This window comes from Chrysemys picta, chromosome 15 (assembly GCF_011386835.1).
Source record: "Chrysemys picta bellii isolate R12L10 chromosome 15, ASM1138683v2, whole genome shotgun sequence".
NCBI classification, from domain to species: Eukaryota; Metazoa; Chordata; order Testudines; family Emydidae; genus Chrysemys; species Chrysemys picta.
Window position 1 is genome coordinate 28,725,673 of NC_088805.1, and position 19,921 is coordinate 28,745,593.

The window sequence follows — 19,921 nt, forward strand, 5'->3', positions numbered from 1 at the left end:
GGCCTGAGCCATATCTGGGATCCAGGTTCCAACTTGGCCAGAGTTTAGGGATATTCAGAGGGTTTGGCCCACCTGTAGTCTGAACTAACCAGCGATATTCATCTGGTCCATTGGATTGACCCAGCTGATAAATCAATAGATGGGTCAGTCCACCTGTTAGACTTGTCGATCAATCTGATCATTGATACTTCTATCAACCATAAGCCATGGAACTTCCAGTGTTAACCTGGGAACTTCAGTTACTTTCCAGCTCTCTCCTCTTTAACCAAACCCAGAAGCAGGATAAAATCTCTCGATAAGATCTGCACTTCCCATTCTGGCAGGTCGATCTGCAGGGCAGCAGCTGTCTCTTTGCAAGGTGTTTGCAGAGGGCCAAGCGCAAGGGGCCCTGGCCTCTCTCGGCACTAACCATAATATAAATGATAAATTATAGCAGAAGTGCCAAAATACAAGAGCTGGGTGACATTTTTCAGCGGAAACCTTATTTTCATCGGAAAAAATGCAGATTCAGTGACACCGAAACGGTTCGTGAATTGATGTCAATTTCGCCAAATTGTTCATTTGGTGGGAGAGAGGATTCTGAAACATCACAGCATTTCCTTTCAACATTTTCTAAACAAAACATTTTGTTAAATTTGAAATTATTTCTGGTTTCAAAATATCTTTGAATTTTAAATATAAAATTCAGAACATTTTAAAAGTCAAAATTGAAAGAGAGCGTTTCATTCAACTTGAAATTTTTCTTCAACTCTTCCATTTGTGGAATTCTTTAGTTTTCAATCTGAAACCAAATTTTTTTTTCGACTTTCTGAAATTGCTAATGAAGTGAAAAATCAGTTCTGAACCCCTGCAGAGACCAGTCTCCCAATATTACTTCCTGACTGGCAACCAGCAGTGCTGTACATTTCATAAAACAGCATGTGCTTAAGAAAATTCCAGCCAAAGGTGTAGTTAGAGCAGAGTCATTAGGAAGAGGATCCAACAAACATCTGAACATTTTTGGGGCTTATGTCTATGGATATTTGACAGCATCCATCCACAGGTCTTCAGCAGGGTTTGAACCTGAGACCTGTCGCACCACAACACAGACCTGTGCCACTCGAGCTAAAAGAGGAGTTCCATTGGGGCACCGGTAGTAGGTTATTATCCTCTCTCTGGCACACCAACACAGAGGGTGCAACCCACAATGTACAAGCATGTTACAGAGATATACCCACACAGAACTCCTGTAGAATTGCATGCATGTATCTCAGAGCAAAATGTAGCCCTCAATGCAGATGCAAGGCACAGGGGTCTCTCTCAAGGTGTGCTGCCATGAGCCTCATTCATCTTCTAGTAAAGTCAGTGAAAAGCCTCCCATTGACTTCACTGGCCTTTCACGTGCTGGAACAGGTGTCAAAGCTTGTTTAAATGGAGAAAGCAAATATAGCTGGTGAGCACCAGAGCCTACGGGGGCACAAGGCATTAGCAAACCAGTCTGGGAGATTGCCAGTCAATCCCTTGTCCCATCTCAGAGCCATTAGAGATGCTGACACTGCTCATCACAACTATTCCAGGCACTCTCTGCATTGACCGCCTTTGAATTCTTAAACACAGGAGGAATTTGTGTTCTTTATTCCATAAATCTCAGCCTCCCCCCCCCTCAACCCCTCCCATGCTGCGTTCTAATTGGAGTGCTGCATCTCCAGGTTAAAACAAGGCACACTCATATCCCCCCAACACACACACACGCTGTCATCTTTCGGAAAGGATCCTTCATACATCTTTCCCCAGCCGTTGTTCTGACACATCCGACTCATTTCCAACCCCCTTAATTAGTCTGTTAGACAAGATAAGGTGGTTATACAGAGCTTTCAAATGTTATTTTGTCAGAAATTGGTTTTGAAAGTTGTCTAGTTAAAAAACAAACAAACAAAAAAACCCACCACCAAAACCCACTGGCTGTGTGCCTAGAACAGAGAAGGAACTGGGGGGGGGGAATGCTCATGTTGTTTTCTCTCCTCAATTATTTCCACCACCACAGGATCTGTATAAAAGATTTTGCCTTATTTCTCCCCCACTTCCAAAAAAGAAGAGACACGTGGCATTTCTCCCCCCTCCGCTGTTCTCCAGCCCGCGCGTGTCGCAAACGACAACTCACCACAATAAACAATGTTCACATTTATTTCTCATTGATTTGCTTTTTCCTCCCCCTTCCACCCCCACCAAGGTGAATGCAACACGCAAGCTGGAGATTTACTGCAGAAAGGGATTCTCTGTCAACTCCTGTTTGCCCCCAGATGATCTGAGACTTGACTGGAGTTGACAGTTGTTAAGAAAGGGGGAAAGACCTGGCGAGACGGCGTGCCGCGCGATTAGTCTGCAGCCGCGCACAGGCAACTGACAGATTTGTACAGAGGATTTTGTTATCAATAAACCCATTCAAAATAATGTTTCAATTACACTTAAATGTCTTCCCCTGTGATCTATCATGGCGGAGAGACAGTCGAGATCTAGAGGGGAGGGGAGAAGGGTCAGCGGCCAGGGCAGAGCGAATATTACGTTCACTGTCACACACCTGAGCTCCTATTTCTATGAATTTTTCGGCTCGATGCTCGCACGCAAACTTTCACTAGTCGTGAAAGGTACCACCGGGGCCAGATTAACACCATCCAGCATCCTAGGCACACATGGGGGGCCCCCGGTCAAGCAGAGTACTGCTGGCTGTGGCCCTAACCGTAACAAGATGGGCAGCATCCTCCCCTAGGCTCTTCTGCCAAATTTGGGGCCAGATGCCTTCCTGTCTGGCTGCAGTGGCTGTTGCTGCAACCTGGGCGTAAGGCTGTCAGCAGACTCAGACAGACGTTGCTGCATTGGTCACATTGGATCCACCTTTTCCAGCTTTTCCTTGCAGCCAGGAGGGCTAGAGACATAAAGGGTATTAGAAAGAAAGCTTCGATTCTGCTGCCGTTGTAGGACTCTGGGATCCAGGGCCCTGGGGTTGGGCCTGCTGTGCCCACGGACTGGGCTTTTGTCCACAAATCTGTAGGTATCTCGTGTGCCACAATCAAAACCTTGTGTTTGCCGGGAACATTCGGGTGATTAAGGCTCAGTCTGACCCTTGTGTCTCGCGTGTGGCTGACGAGGAGACAGCAGCCAAGCGCAAGCGACTAGCTCATGGTTGAAAGTCAAAGCCATGGCCTAGCAGCTATAAATAAGCCAGCAGTAGGAAGTGGTGCTGGTGAGTCACCAGGCTGTCCTCTTGCCACTGAGTCAGGGCTGAGCTCTGGACTCCAGCCCACTGCTTGGGGCTAGTGTGCTGCTGAGGAGAACTGGGTTTCTCAAGTCCTAACTGCTTATGACTAATAAAATTCCTGCGGCACCTTTTGCAAGAGTCAGAGTATTAACCCTGCTATCCCAGCCAAATTTCACCCAATGTCCTTCCGTCCTGCCTTCCTAAATGCCCCCTTGCAGTTTGAAGTGAGATGATATTCTCTTCTCTGGTGCATAGTGTTGCTGGGTGCTGTTAAATAGTTGCTGCGTTTTGCCCCAGAAGTGGCTGCATTTCAGTGACGCGGGAAATGATCCCTGGGATCCTTGAGGTTGAAAGATGCTCTGGGATGTTATCAAGGACTAGGTAGGTTTAAAGGCTCATTCAGAAGCCTCTGTCCCACACAGGGCTAATGAGCAAACAAACCGAGCTGACCAGAATAAACTTAAAACCCCCAAGGCGAACCCTACAGCTAGGAGGAAACAGGATTGTGTGAATGGCAATAATAATGCTTTCTGTCTCCTGGTGTTTGACAGCCAGCCCTGGGGAGACCCAGTCTTCCCCCTCCCCACCGCCCAGCCCTTTGGAGCAAGACAAAAGCCCCCCAGAGCCACTCACTCTAACTCTGGAGAGCAGCAAAGAAAATCAGCAACCGGAGAGCAGGTCGGCCTCGTCACTGAGTGGGAAGATGTGTTCCAATAGCCAAGCACCGGTGGGCATCCAGGAAATCGTCGCCATGTCGCCCGAACTAGACACGTACTCCATCACCAAGAAGGTCAAAGAGGTGTTAACGGACAACAATCTAGGTGCTGATTTCCAGATGCCGCTTGGCTAGCCGCGACCTCCACAGCAGCGCGTGTGCTTATCTGCAGAGACGGGCTAGGCTCGGGGGGGGGCTCCGGGGTTTCAGTCCAGCCTAGCACAGGGAGAAGGGTCAGGCACACGGTTTGGTTGTGGAAGCAGATCCAGGGGGCTGCATTGTGGTGCATCGGTTTGGGCCTCTCACCAGGTCTAAGAGTAGGTCTATGCTCCAGCTGGAGGGGCCATTCCCAGCTCGAAGAGCCAGACCTCGCGCAGCTGCAGCAACATCAGTAACTAGCACACTGGCTCGAGGAGAGCTCGCCTGGGTCTGTCTGCTCGAGCTGGAAGTGACACCTCCATCTCCAGCGTAGAGCTCCCCTCAGCGTCAGGCCCCGGGCGAGGCCAGCCCGATGGCAAGGACACCCCCGCTGCCAGTAGCAAGGCAGCTGAGCGTGATTCAGCCATCTCCACTGCACAGTATTCTGTTCATTGCTTCCTTCGTGAGAGCATCCGCTTCGTAGCAGCAGCAGACGGGCCAAATTCCCCCCGGGATGGGCCTGCTCCTGCTCCCCTGAAGTCGGTGGGATCTTTGCTGCTGGCTCAGATAATCAGGAACAACGTCATTGCAGGCAGCGGTGCTGGCAGAATAGTCCAGCTGCGATAAGGGACCATGCTGAGCTCCAAACCCCCCGGTTCCAGGCCTGAACCGCGGTGGCGGATGGTATAACCCCCCTCTGCTTCTCCTCTGCCAGGCCAGCGGCTGTTCGGGGAGAGCATCCTGGGCCTGACGCAGGGCTCCGTTTCCGACCTCCTCTCCAGACCCAAGCCGTGGCACAAGCTGAGCCTGAAGGGCCGGGAGCCCTTCGTCCGCATGCAGCTCTGGCTCAACGACCCTCACAACGTCGACAAGCTGCGCGACATGAAGAAACTGGAGAAGAAAGGTGAGTGTCGAAGCCCGGGAGCTCAGCGCAGCGCCAGGGGGCACCGCGCCGGGGCCGGTGTAAATGCGGAATCACTCCCTGAACGCCACACTGGATTGACGCTGCTCTGCACCAAATTCAGGCTCGCGTGTCTAGCTCGTTGTGGACTTTATCGATGGCAATTCCCTGTGAGTTGGGGTCTGACTCTGCTCTCGTACTGGTTTAAATCAGGAGTGACCCTACTGAAATCAATGGAGTTACCCCCAGTGTAAACCTGGGGGAAAGCGTTTCGGAATCGGGCTCGCAACCTCTGCTGTTCAGCCGAGCAGGCATCACAGCTAGCGGACTGCTGAGACTGACCTGGGATTTGGGAGTTGGCCCATTGCAGTCTGGTGACTTACAAATGACCTTGCCATGGAGATAAATAGTGTTCCGGGCAGTGTTCCTGAATGGTGGCGAAGGGCTGACTGCGCCGATCCGGGCACTCAGATAGGGGCGTGACCAGAACATTCCCGCCCCACCCCACAGTGCAATATGCTGTTGCTGGTTGACTATCCCCTCCACACTAGAGGTGGCTGCATTTCACCAGGGCAGGATGTATTGATGGTGCTCTGCTCTGACAGCCTTCAGGGCTGGCAGGTGCCCTATGGAGGAGAGGTGTCACTAGAATCTATTGGCTGTAGCACGCCAGTCTCCAGTGCTTGCTCTGGCCTTATCGGGGTATGTTCTCGGAGCAGGTAATTGTCTTAGAATGACAGGATTGCAAGCTGCCGAGACACAGTTCCTCATTGCTAAGGAATGACAAGAGTGCTGTGGTCAGAGAGGGGGTTGGGGCAGGTGAGTGCCCCGGAAGAGAAGGATTGATGAGAAGTGCAGGCTCAGGGTCAGTCATGTCTGCATCCTTGACAGCGGTAACCCAGCTCCTAGGGTGAATTTCCCCCAGTGCAACCCAAGATTCAGGCCCTGGTCTCCAGAGGGGAAAACCTGAGGCTTTGACCCACTGCAGCACTCACTTGCGCGGCAGGGAACAGGGAGCACGCTTTCTGGAATGGACCGTGCCGCATGCCATTTCTGTCCATGCTGCCTCAGAGGTTTGGTTTGGCTGGTTTAATGGCCCTGGCCTCTTTGTTGCCATGTTCCCCATTGGCTGCCCACTGGGAGAGCCTGGTGGTAGCAGAGCGAGTGGAGAGACGGGCGGAGGGGTGCTGGCAGCACAGGGCATCTCATGGATGGGCTGATCTTCTCCTCTCCCGTTAGCTTATCTGAAGCGTCGCTATGGGCTGATCAGTGCCAGCTCCGACAGCGAGTCTCCCAACACCCACTCTGAGTGCACCAGCCCCAGCCTCCAGCCCCAGGACCTCAGCCTTCTCCAGGTCAAAAAGCCCCGGGTGGTCCTTGCTCCAGAAGAGAAGGAGGCCCTGAAGAAGGCCTACCAGCTGGAGCCATACCCGTCCCAACAGACCATCGAGCTGCTCTCCTTCCAGCTGAACCTCAAGACCAACACGGTCATCAACTGGTTCCATAACTACAGGTATGGTGGGTTTGGGTGGGGTGGGGCCATCTCCATCTTGGCAGGGAGCGGGACGGGGTGGGGATCTCGGGAGGCTCTGAGCTTCGGAGACCCATAGTTGCGTTTTCAGAGGCGAGACGTTGGCCGGGGGAGTGGGAGGAGACCCCGGAGGAAGGTCTGTGTGTTGCTGCTCAGACACAAACCAGGTTCTCCCGAGATATACCTGGCCCTGGCTCAAGGGTGGGGGCACTGGGGTGTCAGTGGGTGGCGTTTCCATGTATCACACAGCAGCAAGCAAAACCCCACTGCCATGGACCTCACAAACCCGAGCGAGGAGTCGGCATGCAGGGCACAGCGGGTCCCGGATGGCGCAACCGAGCGGGATCCCTCCACTGTAGGACCTCAGCTCTCATTGCTAACACCATCGTGGTGTGGCCACGAGCCCAGCGCAGGTTCCTGGACCTGCAGCCAGGCTAGCCAAGAGAGACACTTGCCACAACCGCTCCCAAGAGAGGAGTGAGCAGCCCACGTCCCTTAAAACAGGGGGGTTGATTCTGAAACCTAATGACAGCACATTCAGTGTCCGCATTGACAGCTATTGCTGCTCGGCTCTGCAGACCCTCGCCCATGGCTAATGTGCAAACCCACCGTTGTTGTTGCAGAATTGAACAAGGCACGATTTGTGCACTGTGCAGGTTCAAATGCTGCATCTGGCCCTGGCTGGAGTCTGTTAGTGAGCGGACACGGTCAGTCAGGCCAGAACTCGGAGCCACTCCATCTCCAAAGGGCTGCTCTCCTACATCCACCAGTCTCAGTTCTTCCTCAATGACTAGCACGGGCCTCCGGCTGCATAGCACGGGCTAGCACCAGATCCCTGGCTCCTCCGGCCGGGCTCCAAGGGCCTCAGGAATCGTCCCCCGCCTCCCACTCACTGAGGTGTGCAGACCGGTGGGGTGGGGGGTGAAGTGACTCCGTGGGAATGGCTGGAGACATTATACTTGAGTAAGGTGCAGACAGATGCAACGGATCTTCAAAAGGGTCAGCTTGCGTTTCTGTCACCCCCACGTCCAGGGGCCGGTCTACACACAGGTTTATGCCGACACTATCACTTTGAAACCCTTGCACAGCTAAAGCAGTCCGGTCCCCTCGCCTGGATGCTTATGCTGGTCCGAAGGTGCTTCTATCTAATCCTGGATAGTTCATGTAGCCTCGCTCTGCCTTAGATCTCCCCAAGGTGACACGCCGGGGGGTTAATGCTAGAGCTGCACAGCATTGCTTGCACTACGTTTTTCAGTTGTTCCCCCCCAAAATGAAACTGTTGGTGAAAACGTGTCCAAAAGTTTTAGTTTTTTTGCAACGTTTTCCATGGTACTTTTTGCTCAACATCGCTATCGAAGTGTTTCATGGAGGTGTCAGTCAGTGAAACGGTGACAAAACGGGCAGATAAAAAACCCATGCGGAAAATAATTGCAGCCTGTGGGGGTCCATTGGAAGCCTGTGAGACAGACACAAGTGGGAAAGTTTGAAAAAATGTTGACAGATCATTTCCCTATGCTGCGGCCCACTCGAATATCAACCGTCCAGGGGAGTTGGGAGCCTTCGCCCAGCGTACACTAGAAATGCTACAGTGGCACGGCTGTGCCTCTCCAGCACTGTGGTGTAGACAGTCCCTCCAGCGAGGGGAGGGGTTCTTCCGTCACTGAGGTAAATTCACCTCCCCGAGAGGCGGTAGCTAGGTTGACAGAAGAATTCTTCCGTCGCCCTAGGTCTGTCTACGCTGGGGCTTAGGTCGGCTTAACAACGTCTCTCACACCCCCGAGTGACGTCGCTAAGGCGACCTGACTTTCTAGTGTGTACCAGCCCTCAGTAACGTGGCAGCCTGGGCTCATGGAGAGGAGAAGGGGTTCAGAGGTGGTGACACCCCCCGCTCTGAGGGGCTCAGCTGGTGGTGCACAGTGCTGCTGTTACCGTCCTGTTGTGCTTGTCCTGCAGGTCCCGGATGCGCCGGGAAATGCTGGTGGAAGGGGCCCAAGACAACGACACAGACCTGGAGCCGAGCAGCTGTGGGAGCAGCAATTCACACAGAGTTCCCAACCCGCTGAGCCCGGATTCAGAGGGGGAGGACAGGAAGCCCGTCTTCAGAGACACGAAGCACAGAGGGCCGAGCGAGACCCTGATCAGGGTCAAGCAGGAGCAGATGGAGGCGGGGGAGAAGGGCGACTGTTACAATCACCGGGACTCTTGCAGCCTGGAGGGGGAGACGGAGCACATGGTGGCCTCCATCCAGCATCCCCGACTTCTCAAAGAAGAGCAGGTAGATGCCGCCTGTGCGGAGGCCGCTCAGGACGCTCCCCAAAGCACTGCCAGTCTCACCAGGAGCAGCGCTTTGTACACCATTGCGCACGCCGCTGGCACTCCCGACTGCTCTGCCCTTCATCCACCCCAGGAATTGGAAGGTGGAGAGCGGCTGCACCCTGACCCCATTAGCTTTAAATCCACCTCGGAGTCCTCCCGCTGCAGCCTAGAGGTCTCTCTGAACTCGCCCTCAGCTGCCTCCTCCCCGGGCCTCATGATGTCCGTCTCGCCAGTCCCGTCCTCCTCTGCTCCCATCTCTCCGTCACTGCCAAACACCACCTCCGCCAAGGTGCAGAGTTCAAGTCCTGCTGCAGATACGGGCTCTTTACAACAGAGTGTCAAGCTGAACACGAACATCCAGCGGAGACACGAGAAAATGGCCAACCTCAACAACATCATCCACAGGCTAGAAAAGGCAGCTAATCGGGAGGAATCCCTGGAGTGGGAATTCTGAACGGCTGGGCAGCGGCTGAAGAACAAGGATCTGATTGGTTGCTTTCGTTGGTGACAATTATAAACTTTCTGGAGCACGTTGATGGAACAGGGAGCCCTACTGGCGTATATATATAAATATATATATATATTTTGTTAATTTCATCACATGCTGAGGACAAAAGAAAAACCCATTTGGTTAATAAGAAAGGGAAGGAAAAACAGCACGTAGCTTCTGAATCTTCACGCCTGATGAAAGGGAACAAAAAATAAATAAAACCTGAGCTTTGTTTTAAATGTGAAAAAAAAAAACTGGGAACACTTTTAGAAAAAAAAAATATTTATAGACCTCTTTTAGATATTTTAATAAAAGGATACTTTGGAATTTATTAACAGCTTAAGCTGTTTTGATATTAAAGATAGCTATAAAATCAAGATGATGTAGCAGTTGTGTCATTAAATGTACACTGAAGTCTTGTAGTTTGCCACTGGAAGAGATTAAAAAAAAAAAAGACTTATTGATCAAAGCCATCGAGAAGCACTATAAGACTGACCAAATTTAATAAACTTTTGACTAGCGGTTTTTCCACATTTGTCTGTAAGACACTGCATTGCTACTCTCCTTTCCAGAGACTGTGGTATAGTCCATGAAGACTCTAAATTGAAACCCTTGATGCCATCGAGTATGTATTTAGTTCTGGTGGTATGTTTTGAACCCTTTGTAACACAGAATGTCACGTGCAGTTGTATATGTTGTAGAAAATGTCTGCAATAGCCTTCCTGAACAAGCTGTAGCATGGTCCATAACCAATTCCTTCCACTTCCTCTAGTGAGTAACCCGTGACAAACCAAAATGAACAAAACAATTTCAGCGGTTGGCGGCAAAGCTTTCTGTCCGTTTGAAAAACAAAAAAAATGAAATCACCCATATCTCTGATTTTGGGAGGGAGAAGGGAAAGGTTCACGGGTGCAAAATGTCTTTTGACGTATCTGGTTTGATGGTAACGTACGTTAACAATGATCATGACATCGCAAGATTTTTTTTTTATGCATGAGCATCACCTCCTTTGGTGAGTGGGCGTCGGCCAGCAGGACACCTTAACTCGGAGCTTTCAATGCCAGTGCTTGGGGGCGAGCACTCAAAAAATATAAACCACTGGCTCACATCCGGAGTCGGAATCTGTTTGGTTTTACCTTAGGCAGTTCCAGCGTTTGAGGCAGAAGCACCTTTATGTTGCTAGATTTTGGGCTCTAGGAAGAGCGCCAAGGAATGAGGATTATCCTCCAGGTTTGAATCCGTCGACAGCAAATGGCTTTCCTTATATGTTATGGCTTCTGCATGTCAAATAGGTCCTCAGCTGCTCTCTACAGCAACACTTGGTTGAAGTTACAGCCTAAGGCCAACCGCCTTCCCCCTGCACTGAGTGAAGGGTATAAACCCTGGACAGTAGAAAGGCAGTGCTGCAGGACTTGGGGGCACTTGCTTCCACCCCACCCCCACTTTGCAGTGGGCGCCGTTACAACAAATTTGCCCTCTGGTACCCGCAGTATCTTCCCGTGCTTAGATAGGAGGTCCTTGATAGTCTACCGGGGCCCTGATTCAGCAAAGCCCTTTTAAGCACATGCTTTGACTTCAGTAAGGCCTAAGCACGCGTGTGACGTTACACGTCAGTGTTTCGCTGAACTGCGGCCTTCGGGCCTGGTCCAGAGCTCACTGAAGTGTGCAGGAGTCTTACCATTGATTTCTGGGGGCTTTGGATCAGGCCTTCATTACAGAGAGGCACGTGCTGAGTTATCAGCCATTGGACCAGGCATTTTAGCCGCATCAGTTGCCCGTGTATCTCTGTGCTGTTAAATTGCCCCTGCGATGGATTTTTCCCCCATTCTCGCAGCTCAAGACTGTTGAATAGACCAAGATCTATCTTAATCCGTGCCAGGGATCAAGTCCCGGCTAACGCAATGCCTTTCAAAGAAGACTGGTTTAAATGAATTGTGTTGGTTTGTTCAGTGCTGGGTGGGGGCTTTTAACAGCCTTTGGCAAGGACCAGAATGCAGCATGCCAAGACCTACCCATTCCCTCCCTCCACAGATGCAGCCAGTTAAAAATCTCCGCACCGAATGGTGACTGAAGTGTCGTGAGCGCACATCTGCCAGGCACGGAGGCGATGCATGGAATACTTTTCCACTGTATACATTTTTATCGGAATAGAAGGTATTTTTATACTTGGGTGGTAGTTAATGACCAATTTTAAAAGCAAATCCATTTGACTCCATGACGGCCCGGATCCCATCTGCCATCTTTTAGCAACCATAGCCCTGTCTGAACAAGTGAGAGCTTGTCTAACGGAACGATTTGTACGGTTTCAAACCCCAACATGCCATCGAAGGGCGAGGCATACACGTTGACTACTATTCTTAGTGTGCTAGTTGTTAGCTTTAGTGGAACGGGATTTGATGAAGCACTTAGTCTAGTCTTTTGAACACAGAAATCCTGTTGTACTAAAAGCTAGTGGGACATGTTGATCACTTTTTGTTAGGCTCATGTACTGTACTTAAAAAGTTTCTATGAGATTGATGAACTTTGTTAAAAATTTTAAAAGGAACAAGTTCTGTAAAGAGCCACTAAATACAGAAGTTGTATAATAACTTTGCTGTTTCGGTCTGTTTTGTTCAGAGTTGGTTCCTAAGCAATCCCTTTCCTCCCTCCATTCATCTCCCTGCTTCTGGACCTGCAAGGAGTTAGTTCTTGATGACACAACACACCATGGATATATGATAGGGCCCAGCCTGCCTCCCATTGCCTTTGCATTCGGGGCAGTGCAGCCTGTCTATTTAAACTGTTCTACCCTCTGTAACCATCGCCTGCTCGCTTACACGTACTTGTGATTCTGAGCAGGAAGCAGCACTATCAGCCAGTGGCTGGGGCACTAGCCCAGAAGTCAAGAGACCAGAGGGGAAATCCTGGCTCCAGTGGAATCAGTGGCAAACCTCCCCCTGGCTTCACTGAACCAAGATTTTAACCTGGAGTCTCATCTTGGCTCTGCCACTGACTCTGTGTGACCTTGGTCAAGTCACTTCCTCTTTCTGTGCCTCTGTTTCCCTGGACTAATGCTCTCCTCCTTTGGGAGGTGCATGGAGGTGTGCAGGTGAAGGGTGCTATAGACGTGCTCCCGCTAAGCGTTCCTCGTGACTCTTGCGGAGGGTGAATTTGCCAGCACGCAGCTCGGCAGACCAGAAAGCATTTCTGACCAAAGCAGATTAAATAAAAATGTCAGAGTTAAGATTTGCACTACCGAAGCCAGCTGTCACCAGAATATCCTCCTGGGGATGGAGAGCAAACAGGTTCCTCCTCTGCGCCTGCTCCCTCTGTTTATCACCTCATCAGCCCACTGCCTGAAAGCCAGTGGCGAACCAGCAGTTTTCCCCATGCGGGACTGTTCTCTGCGCTGTGGGAGGGGCGGCTCTGACAGGGTACGTCTACACTGCAAATGAAGGTGTGAGCAGGGTGTCTGGGCAGACCCATGCTCGCTTTAATCTAGCTAGTGCAGCTAAGGCTAGTGATGAAGGCCTGGTGCCATGGGCTAACAAGCCACGTATGGACCCAGGCTGCCTGTACGCGGGCAGCTAGCCTGCGCTGACGCCCGTGTTACCACGTTCGCTGCTGCTGGTGTGTGCGCTAGCCAGATCAAAACTAGCGCGGGTATGCTACAGCCACCCTGCCCTTCCGGGGACCGCGTTCCCAGAGTCAACTCAGCTGCATCTGGCGCAGTCCTCCCCCCGTGCTGCGCTAGGGATGGGCTGAACCAAACCCCTCGCTCCAAACAGCCCCGGATCCAGAGCAGCGTTCAAAATCCAACTGTGGAGCTGAGTTTGAATTCTGCAACCAGCCCCTAGCTTACCATGGCACAAACCAAGCCCCAGCAGCCAACCCGCCCCAAATCCAGAGCCCAGGGGCCGTCTCTACCAACGCCCCGTCTTTCTGCAAGCGGTTCACGCTGCGCTTCCACTGCGGGTAAGTCTCTGGGGTGTTAAACGTGCCCCTAACCAAGGCAGTCCGCCTTCAGCTTCGACTAACGCTTTGCATCTTAGCGGAGGATTAAGGAGCGTTGGTTTTCATTGCGGGCTCTTTGTTTCTTTAAGGAGCCGACTGACCTTACACAGATTCATATCGCTCGACTGTTTTGTAGCTTCCGACAGGAGACAGGGTGTTGCCTTTGATGAATTAATAAATCCATATGTTGTGGAGCTGTTTGAGCGCGTTCGGCTGCTAACGTGGTGGGGAGGATTTATTTTTAATGAAAATCTGCAACTTCTCAAGAAAGCTCACCCTGCTGCCATGGCAACCGCTTTTCTGTCTTTGTGGACAATTGAATGTTACCAAGTTAACCCTTCGGATGCCAGTGGGGAGGGAGGGTTCCCTACACTCCGGCTGCGGTGTTAGACAGTAGATCTGAGCTGGTTCTGCTGTAGCACTTTGTTTAAAAAAAGAAATAAAGCAGCATCTATCTAGCAAAGCAAGATAAATATTGAAAGGCCTGTAAGGTAGCCAGGAGACCTAGGCTCAGTTACTGGCTTTGCTCCATGCGACCTGAGTGACATTGGGAAAGTCAGGTCACCCCCGTGTGCCTCAGTTTCCCTAGGAGTGATAAATCGTCTCCCTGGGTTGTTGCAACAATTCGTGTTGGCAACGTGAGATCCTCAGACTGAAGCAGCGCTCGCCACAAAATATAGGCTGGTTCTTTCTGCTGGACAAATGTGTAGCTACACAATCAAAACAGATTTGGGGGTAGCGGTGAACAGCATTACAGCATCACTCGGGGGAGGGGGTTGCGGGAAAAGCAACACTAAATCCACGTCTGAAATCGGGGCTAGGTTTGCTTATAGTGCAAGCTGGATGGATTGACACAATTCTTCTTCCTCCCCTTCTCAGTGCCCATTCCGAGCTGGGGCCTGTCTCCCGTCTACCCCAGCGTGGTCATGGGTAAAGCAGTAGGGACGTTACCACTATGAGTGAGACTGGGGCTGGGCATGGTACCAGGGTGTGGCCGAGTTACTGGAAAACTTTCTTGCACTTCGGGCTAAGCAAAGCCCAGCTCCAAACCTCTGAAGGGTGTGGATCCAGGCACGGTTTTGCTCTGGGCTTTTATAGCCATAAAGTTTTTCAGTGGTTTGGATCCAGGATTTTGGTTTGGCCCAGCTCTGATTCTGTTGAAGTCATTCCCCCTTCTCCTTGGCAAGGGACCGTCCTGCCGTGGCGGGTGAGTAGTCGCAGGCTCACGCCCAGCGCTGAGCCCAGCAGATCAATATTTGCAAGACTGTCTCCCTGCCCTTTTTATTTTAATGTAGCCATGCCGGGGCCAGCCTGTTCCCTGTTTTATGAGGCAGCTAATTACCAGTGATGCTCCTGCAGCGGATAGCGGAGGCAAGGAGAGGCTGGTTGATGCAGAAAGGACTTTGAGACAAGGGCCAGGCCCCATGTTGGGAGCTGGACAATTCAATATTAGGGAAGAGACTTGTGAGCCTGGGCCCCAGACAGGCTGCCGGAAGCTGAATCTACCATTACACCTGTAGGAGAGGTCAAATGCAATGAGTTTGGAGTTAGCAGGAACACCCAGACCTGAGCGAGGCCCACACTGCTTTGGGGCCAGCTGGGTGGTGCGCTGTGAGCCCCACGTATAACCCAAAGCAGCATTCAGAATCCAAAGGGGATCTTTATACTTCAACGTCCACGCTTTGTTTTGCCCCGGGATGTTCCAGCTGCTGGCCAGCCGGCAGGGCAGGGTCAGGCAACGCCAAATCCCAGCCATGCTCACGCTATGCGTGCCGGAGGCCCAAAGGAAGCGACGAAGCGAGGTCCAGAGGCTTTGGATTAGCAGGCGTAGCCATTCTCTTGTGTGGGGCTTTGGTCATTCGTTCCCCATTCTCCCCCTGCCCCCAGCATACCCGGAAACTAACACTGGCCGCCCAGGAGACCGCAGCGGTGAGGTAGCGGGAGACGCACAGCCCCGGAGGAAGAGTGAGCAGCATCTCTAGCGCCGCCGTCTGAGAGACAAAGCAATTCCTGCTGCAGAGGCACATTCAAGCTCCCTGGAGCACGGCTGCAGCCTAGGTCGGCTTCTTTCCCGCCTCCCTGCAGCGAGTCAGCCCCACCTGCGTCTGCCCCTCAGCATGGAGCGGCCTTTCTGCTCTGGCTCACCGCTCGCCTCTGGGCCTTACCCGCCTGATGTGGATGCTGCTGTTCACGCTGGCATAGCTCCCACACGCGCTGCCACCCTCTCAGGCACAGCGCCAAGGCCACTGCAGCTGCATTTCCCCCTTCGTGGGCCACCAACAGCACCTGGCTTCAGGCTGCCGGCTCCCACAATCATCCATAACCTTCATAGGACCAGGGCTTTCAAGGCGATTGCCCTGTCAGTTACAGGTCGCCCCCAGAGGCCCAGTCGTGGATTGGCTGCTAGATGCTTTACAACTGCACAATGGAAGATGCTCTGGAACGGGGCGGGCTGCCCCCTGGAAGGGCGGGAAAGCAGCCAGCCCCGTTCTGAAGAGGAGCCCAGCAGGCAGGTGCTGGGAATCGCCTGTCCCAGCTGGATAGCATCAAGTGATTGGATCTAAGCTAGCTAGGAGATATAAACAAGGGCTCCAGCAACCTGAGCCTGGGCCCAAGAGAGGGCTGGAGGATGCTCTCCGGGGGCTGTGATGAGGACTGGGAGAGAGCAAGCAGGCCTTGTGGACACCCCAGGCTGGGAAATTACCTGCCCAGTAAACTGATGGAGGCCTCAGGGCCCCATGGGCTAGGTGGGGCACTTGATATTACTTGATGATGTGAACATAAGAACATCCAGACTGGGTCAGCTCAAAGGTCCACCTAGCCCAGTGTCCTGTCTTCCGACAGTGGCCAATACCAGGGGCCCCAGAGGGAATGAACAGAACAGGGAATCATCAAGTGATCCATCCCCTTTGCCTTGTTTCCTTTCTTTTGTATTGGAGACTAAACCGGGCCCAGAAGTAAAGGCTATGAACTGACCAAAGCGTGGCCAGTTGCTTTCCCCAGACTGGCGATCGAATCCACCAGCCTCCATGATCTCTGCCCCAACGATCCCTCTCCTGCTATTGGCAGTCGCGTGTGCCCCACTGAACCAAAGGCAATTGCAGGGTCAGGGCATAAGCTGAAGGAAAAGCAGGTGGGGAAGCACATCATAGAGCTTGGGTGTATATTTTAAGGCTAGGAATGAAACTCAATGGGAGTTGGGCACCTCACTCTCCTAGGTGATTTTAAAAATCCTGCACCCAAATATTGTCTCTCGGGGAGTGACATGGCAGCCACAGGGCAGCTGTTTGCTTCTGCTAACTGTAGACGTGCTGTTTTTATTTTGTTAGGTGCTAACAGCTATGTCAAAAGGGCTCAGAACAAACTGCAAATGGGACAAAATGCCCCTGGCGCTCACCAGATTAGCGGCGGGAGCCTGTCCAGCTTTCAAAGTGGGCCTTGCCCCAGTGGACTAGTGCTATGCATGGTGGAAATAGACAGAGGTTAGAAACACCAGAGGAAATGAACTGGCCATGATGCATAGTCCCCTTCTGATTGCAGGGCTGCGGCTCAGTGCTGGGAAGGGCAGATAGAACAAGGCACCCCAGATGCCAGGAAAATGGAGTTGCAAGAAATTTAGCCCAATGTCCTGGTTTAGGGCAATGAGGTGACGACTAATTTTTTTTGAACACTACAATTGCATTTCCACAAAAGAGAGTTTTGAGCGCTGTTCTGGGTCCTCATCCAAAACCAACAGTCTCTGGAAGTTGTTGACTTCAGTGGAGCGTAGATTAGTCCTGTCTATAGGCAATAGCTTTGAAACTACTTCCCTATTTTGCACCCAGTAAAGTGGTGTTACATAAGGGGTCTGATTCTGAGCTAAGCTAGACAGACATAAAATGAATCTGGCTGAAAAATGCAGGGGGGGGAAAAAGGCAATGAACATTTTTGGAAATGCTTTTCAAAAAATTGTTGCAAGTGTGACTATTTGAGATGCTCTGGCCCCTCAGGTTGGAAAGCTGCAGCCATTTTTCATGAAATATGTTGAAATTTTTGGGGGGGAAAAAGTGGTTTTGAAAAATTTTGACATGCTCCAGGTGTAAAACTGGAGTAACTCCAGGGGGTGCTGTAGGACCTCAGTGCTCCTGAAAATCCAACCCCAGCTGTTGGGTCAGGACCCCCATGGCACACCCCATAGCTAAAGGTTAACCTGGTATATTATAGCTAGGGCCCTACCAAATTCACGGTCAATTTCACAGTCGTAGGGTTTTAAAAATCGTAAATTTCATGATTTCAGCTATTTAAATTTGAAATTTCACGGTGTTGTAAGTGTAGGTGTCCTGACCCAAAAAGGAGTTGTGGGGGTCACAAGGTTATTATAGGGGGTGGGGGGTTGCGGTCCTGCTGCTCTTCTGCACTGCTGCTGGTGGTGGTGCTGCCTTCAGAGCTGGGCGCCCACCCAACAGCTGCTGCTCTCCAGCCACCCAGCTCTAAAGGCAGTGCAGAAGTAAGGGGGGCAATACTGTGACACCCACCACCGCAACGCCCTTTTTGGTCAGGACCCCCAGTTTGAGAAACACTGGTCTCCCCATGAAATCGGTGTAGTATAGGGTAAAAGCACCCACAAGACCAGATTTAAAGGGGGAGACCAGTTTTCATGGTCCGTTTTTCATAGCTGTGAACTTGGTAGGACCCTAATTATAGCCCCAGCAAAATAATTCTCTGAGAAGAATAGAAAGACCCTGGAGTGACTCACAGGAGCCCTGTTATTGCAAGTGGCGACTTCTGATTGTGACAAACAGCTGTTTTAAAGAGATGCTGGCAACTAGCTTTGAGTTTCCATCTTAAATGTTTTAGTGAAGGGTTCTTTCATTGTGGGGGCGTTGGGCTGGTTTGGATTCACGTTCCCCCACAGCGTCGGGCGAGGGGCCCAGAAGCCAGTTTATGGCCAGTGCTCGAGTTGATTGAAGTGCCCTTGATGGATAAGAGTCACGCTGGTCCTGGCCTGCTAGCCTCCTGTTGATCCAACTTCATTGTCCAGGGACCAGGAGATCCAGCCCATCCCGTCTCCCTGCCCGTCATCAAATCCACATTTGCTTTTCCCTCCCTTCTGAGCCCCAGCCCACCCTTTAGGGCTAGCGCCATCTGGCCGCTCACAAGCTCAGGTGCCCGTTGGCATCAATTTCCTCTGCCTTTAAACTGACCGCATGATGCAGCCCTCTGAGCCGCTCAAAGCTCATTCAGTATTCCCTGGCATGTGGCCTTTGTAACCTTCATCCCCATCCTTTGCTATCGGCAGCTGCTACTGAGCTAGGGGGCTGACCAACAGGAGTTGGAGCTGGCCCTGGAGGGTACCCTATCTCTGAACGGCCTCTGAACTGCAGTATTTCCACTTGTATGTCTGTTCTCCTCCTCACATGCACCCTTTGTATCCCCCTCATCACCATAGTTAAGCTACATCACTCACACCTGTATTTGCACAGATAGCTACTGTACCACTTGTGCGCTAGACCCTGGGCCAAGGTCAGTTATGTTTTCTAACAGTGGGCCTGAGCCGGAGCGGCTGGTTTGGAGAGGCACTGAGCCCCTTCCGTTCCCATGGACTCCAATGGGACAGACAAGTGCTGACAGGTCTCAGCAGCAGGTGCTAGATCGGTACTGCTCAAGTCACTGAGCAACTTGCCCGGCCCATCAGTGGGAGCAGCATCTTGTCTGACCGTTGCACTTTGCAGGTATCAGTCATGCACCGGGTTTCTGGCTCTGGCTCTGCGAAGGGGTGGCTGTTGCTCAGAGCTAGGGGCTCGGAAGGTGTACAACTAGGGGTTCCATGCTACAGCGTGAGGGATAATCAGTTTTCTCCACCATGGAAGGGGCTTGGAAGCCGGCTTGTTGTGGGCATTTTTTTTTTAAATGACTTGACTTCTGAGACTGTAAAGTTATAGGGTATGTTATAGGCTTTGCACAATCCTGGATGAAGAAAGGGCCTCATGGAAATATCTATTTTTCTTCAGTCGTCCAAGACTAAATCAAACTTAGCAGCGTGTTTGCAGACACTCTGTCTTCCCTCAGATGACATTGCTGCTGGTGCCCAAGCTGGCAATTCTTGGAATGATTTTATATATGCAAGTACTACATGCAAAATCTCTATGAATAGTTCCACTTCCTACACTTTCACACCCACAAAAATCTCCCGTTCGGAGATTGTTTATGATCGTCTCGGCTCGCTGTTGTCATTCATATCTTGCAAAAAAGTATGAATTTCGGTCTGACTTGCAATTTTCCATTATTTTAGTTAAAAAAAAAATAAACTATTCATGCTTCTACCGAGAGATGACAGGTAGTTTATAGAGCAAGGGCTGGAAACAATTTGGGATCAGTTTCTCTTTGTGGATTTCCCAGTACTAAAATACCAATTAGCAAATGGAAAACAAACCCTTGGTGCCTTGTACTGCTCTAGCATTTGGATCTCACAGCATTTTCCAGGCTGTAAGGAGTGGATTTCAAACTGTAACCTTGGAGGATTCTTTAATTATTCCATTAGGCATAAACTCTCCCTCCCCCATCACATTCTACTTGAATTTGCTTCCTCCTAGGCACAGCATGATAAATGGACCTTTGACCTA

At 51.3% G+C, this 19,921-nt stretch overlaps 1 protein-coding gene across 12 annotated transcripts in view; it reads left to right on the forward strand.

Moving 5' to 3' along the window:
- Positions 1-11,914, forward strand: part of CUX2 (cut like homeobox 2) — a 220,328-nt gene extending 208,414 nt beyond the window's left edge. For 11 of the 12 annotated variants that reach the window (XM_065568743.1, XM_065568745.1, XM_065568744.1 and 8 more), the window contains 4 exons: positions 3,787-4,056; positions 4,804-4,992; positions 6,229-6,502; positions 8,474-11,914. In XM_065568743.1, coding sequence (XP_065424815.1) covers positions 3,787-4,056; positions 4,804-4,992; positions 6,229-6,502; positions 8,474-9,290 — 1,550 coding nt within the window. In that variant the 3' untranslated portion in view covers positions 9,291-11,914. The remainder of the gene's footprint in view (positions 1-3,786; positions 4,057-4,803; positions 4,993-6,228; positions 6,503-8,473) is intronic. The other variant, XM_065568751.1, reaches the window with a different exon arrangement.
- The last annotated feature ends 8,007 nt before the right edge of the window (positions 11,915-19,921 follow it).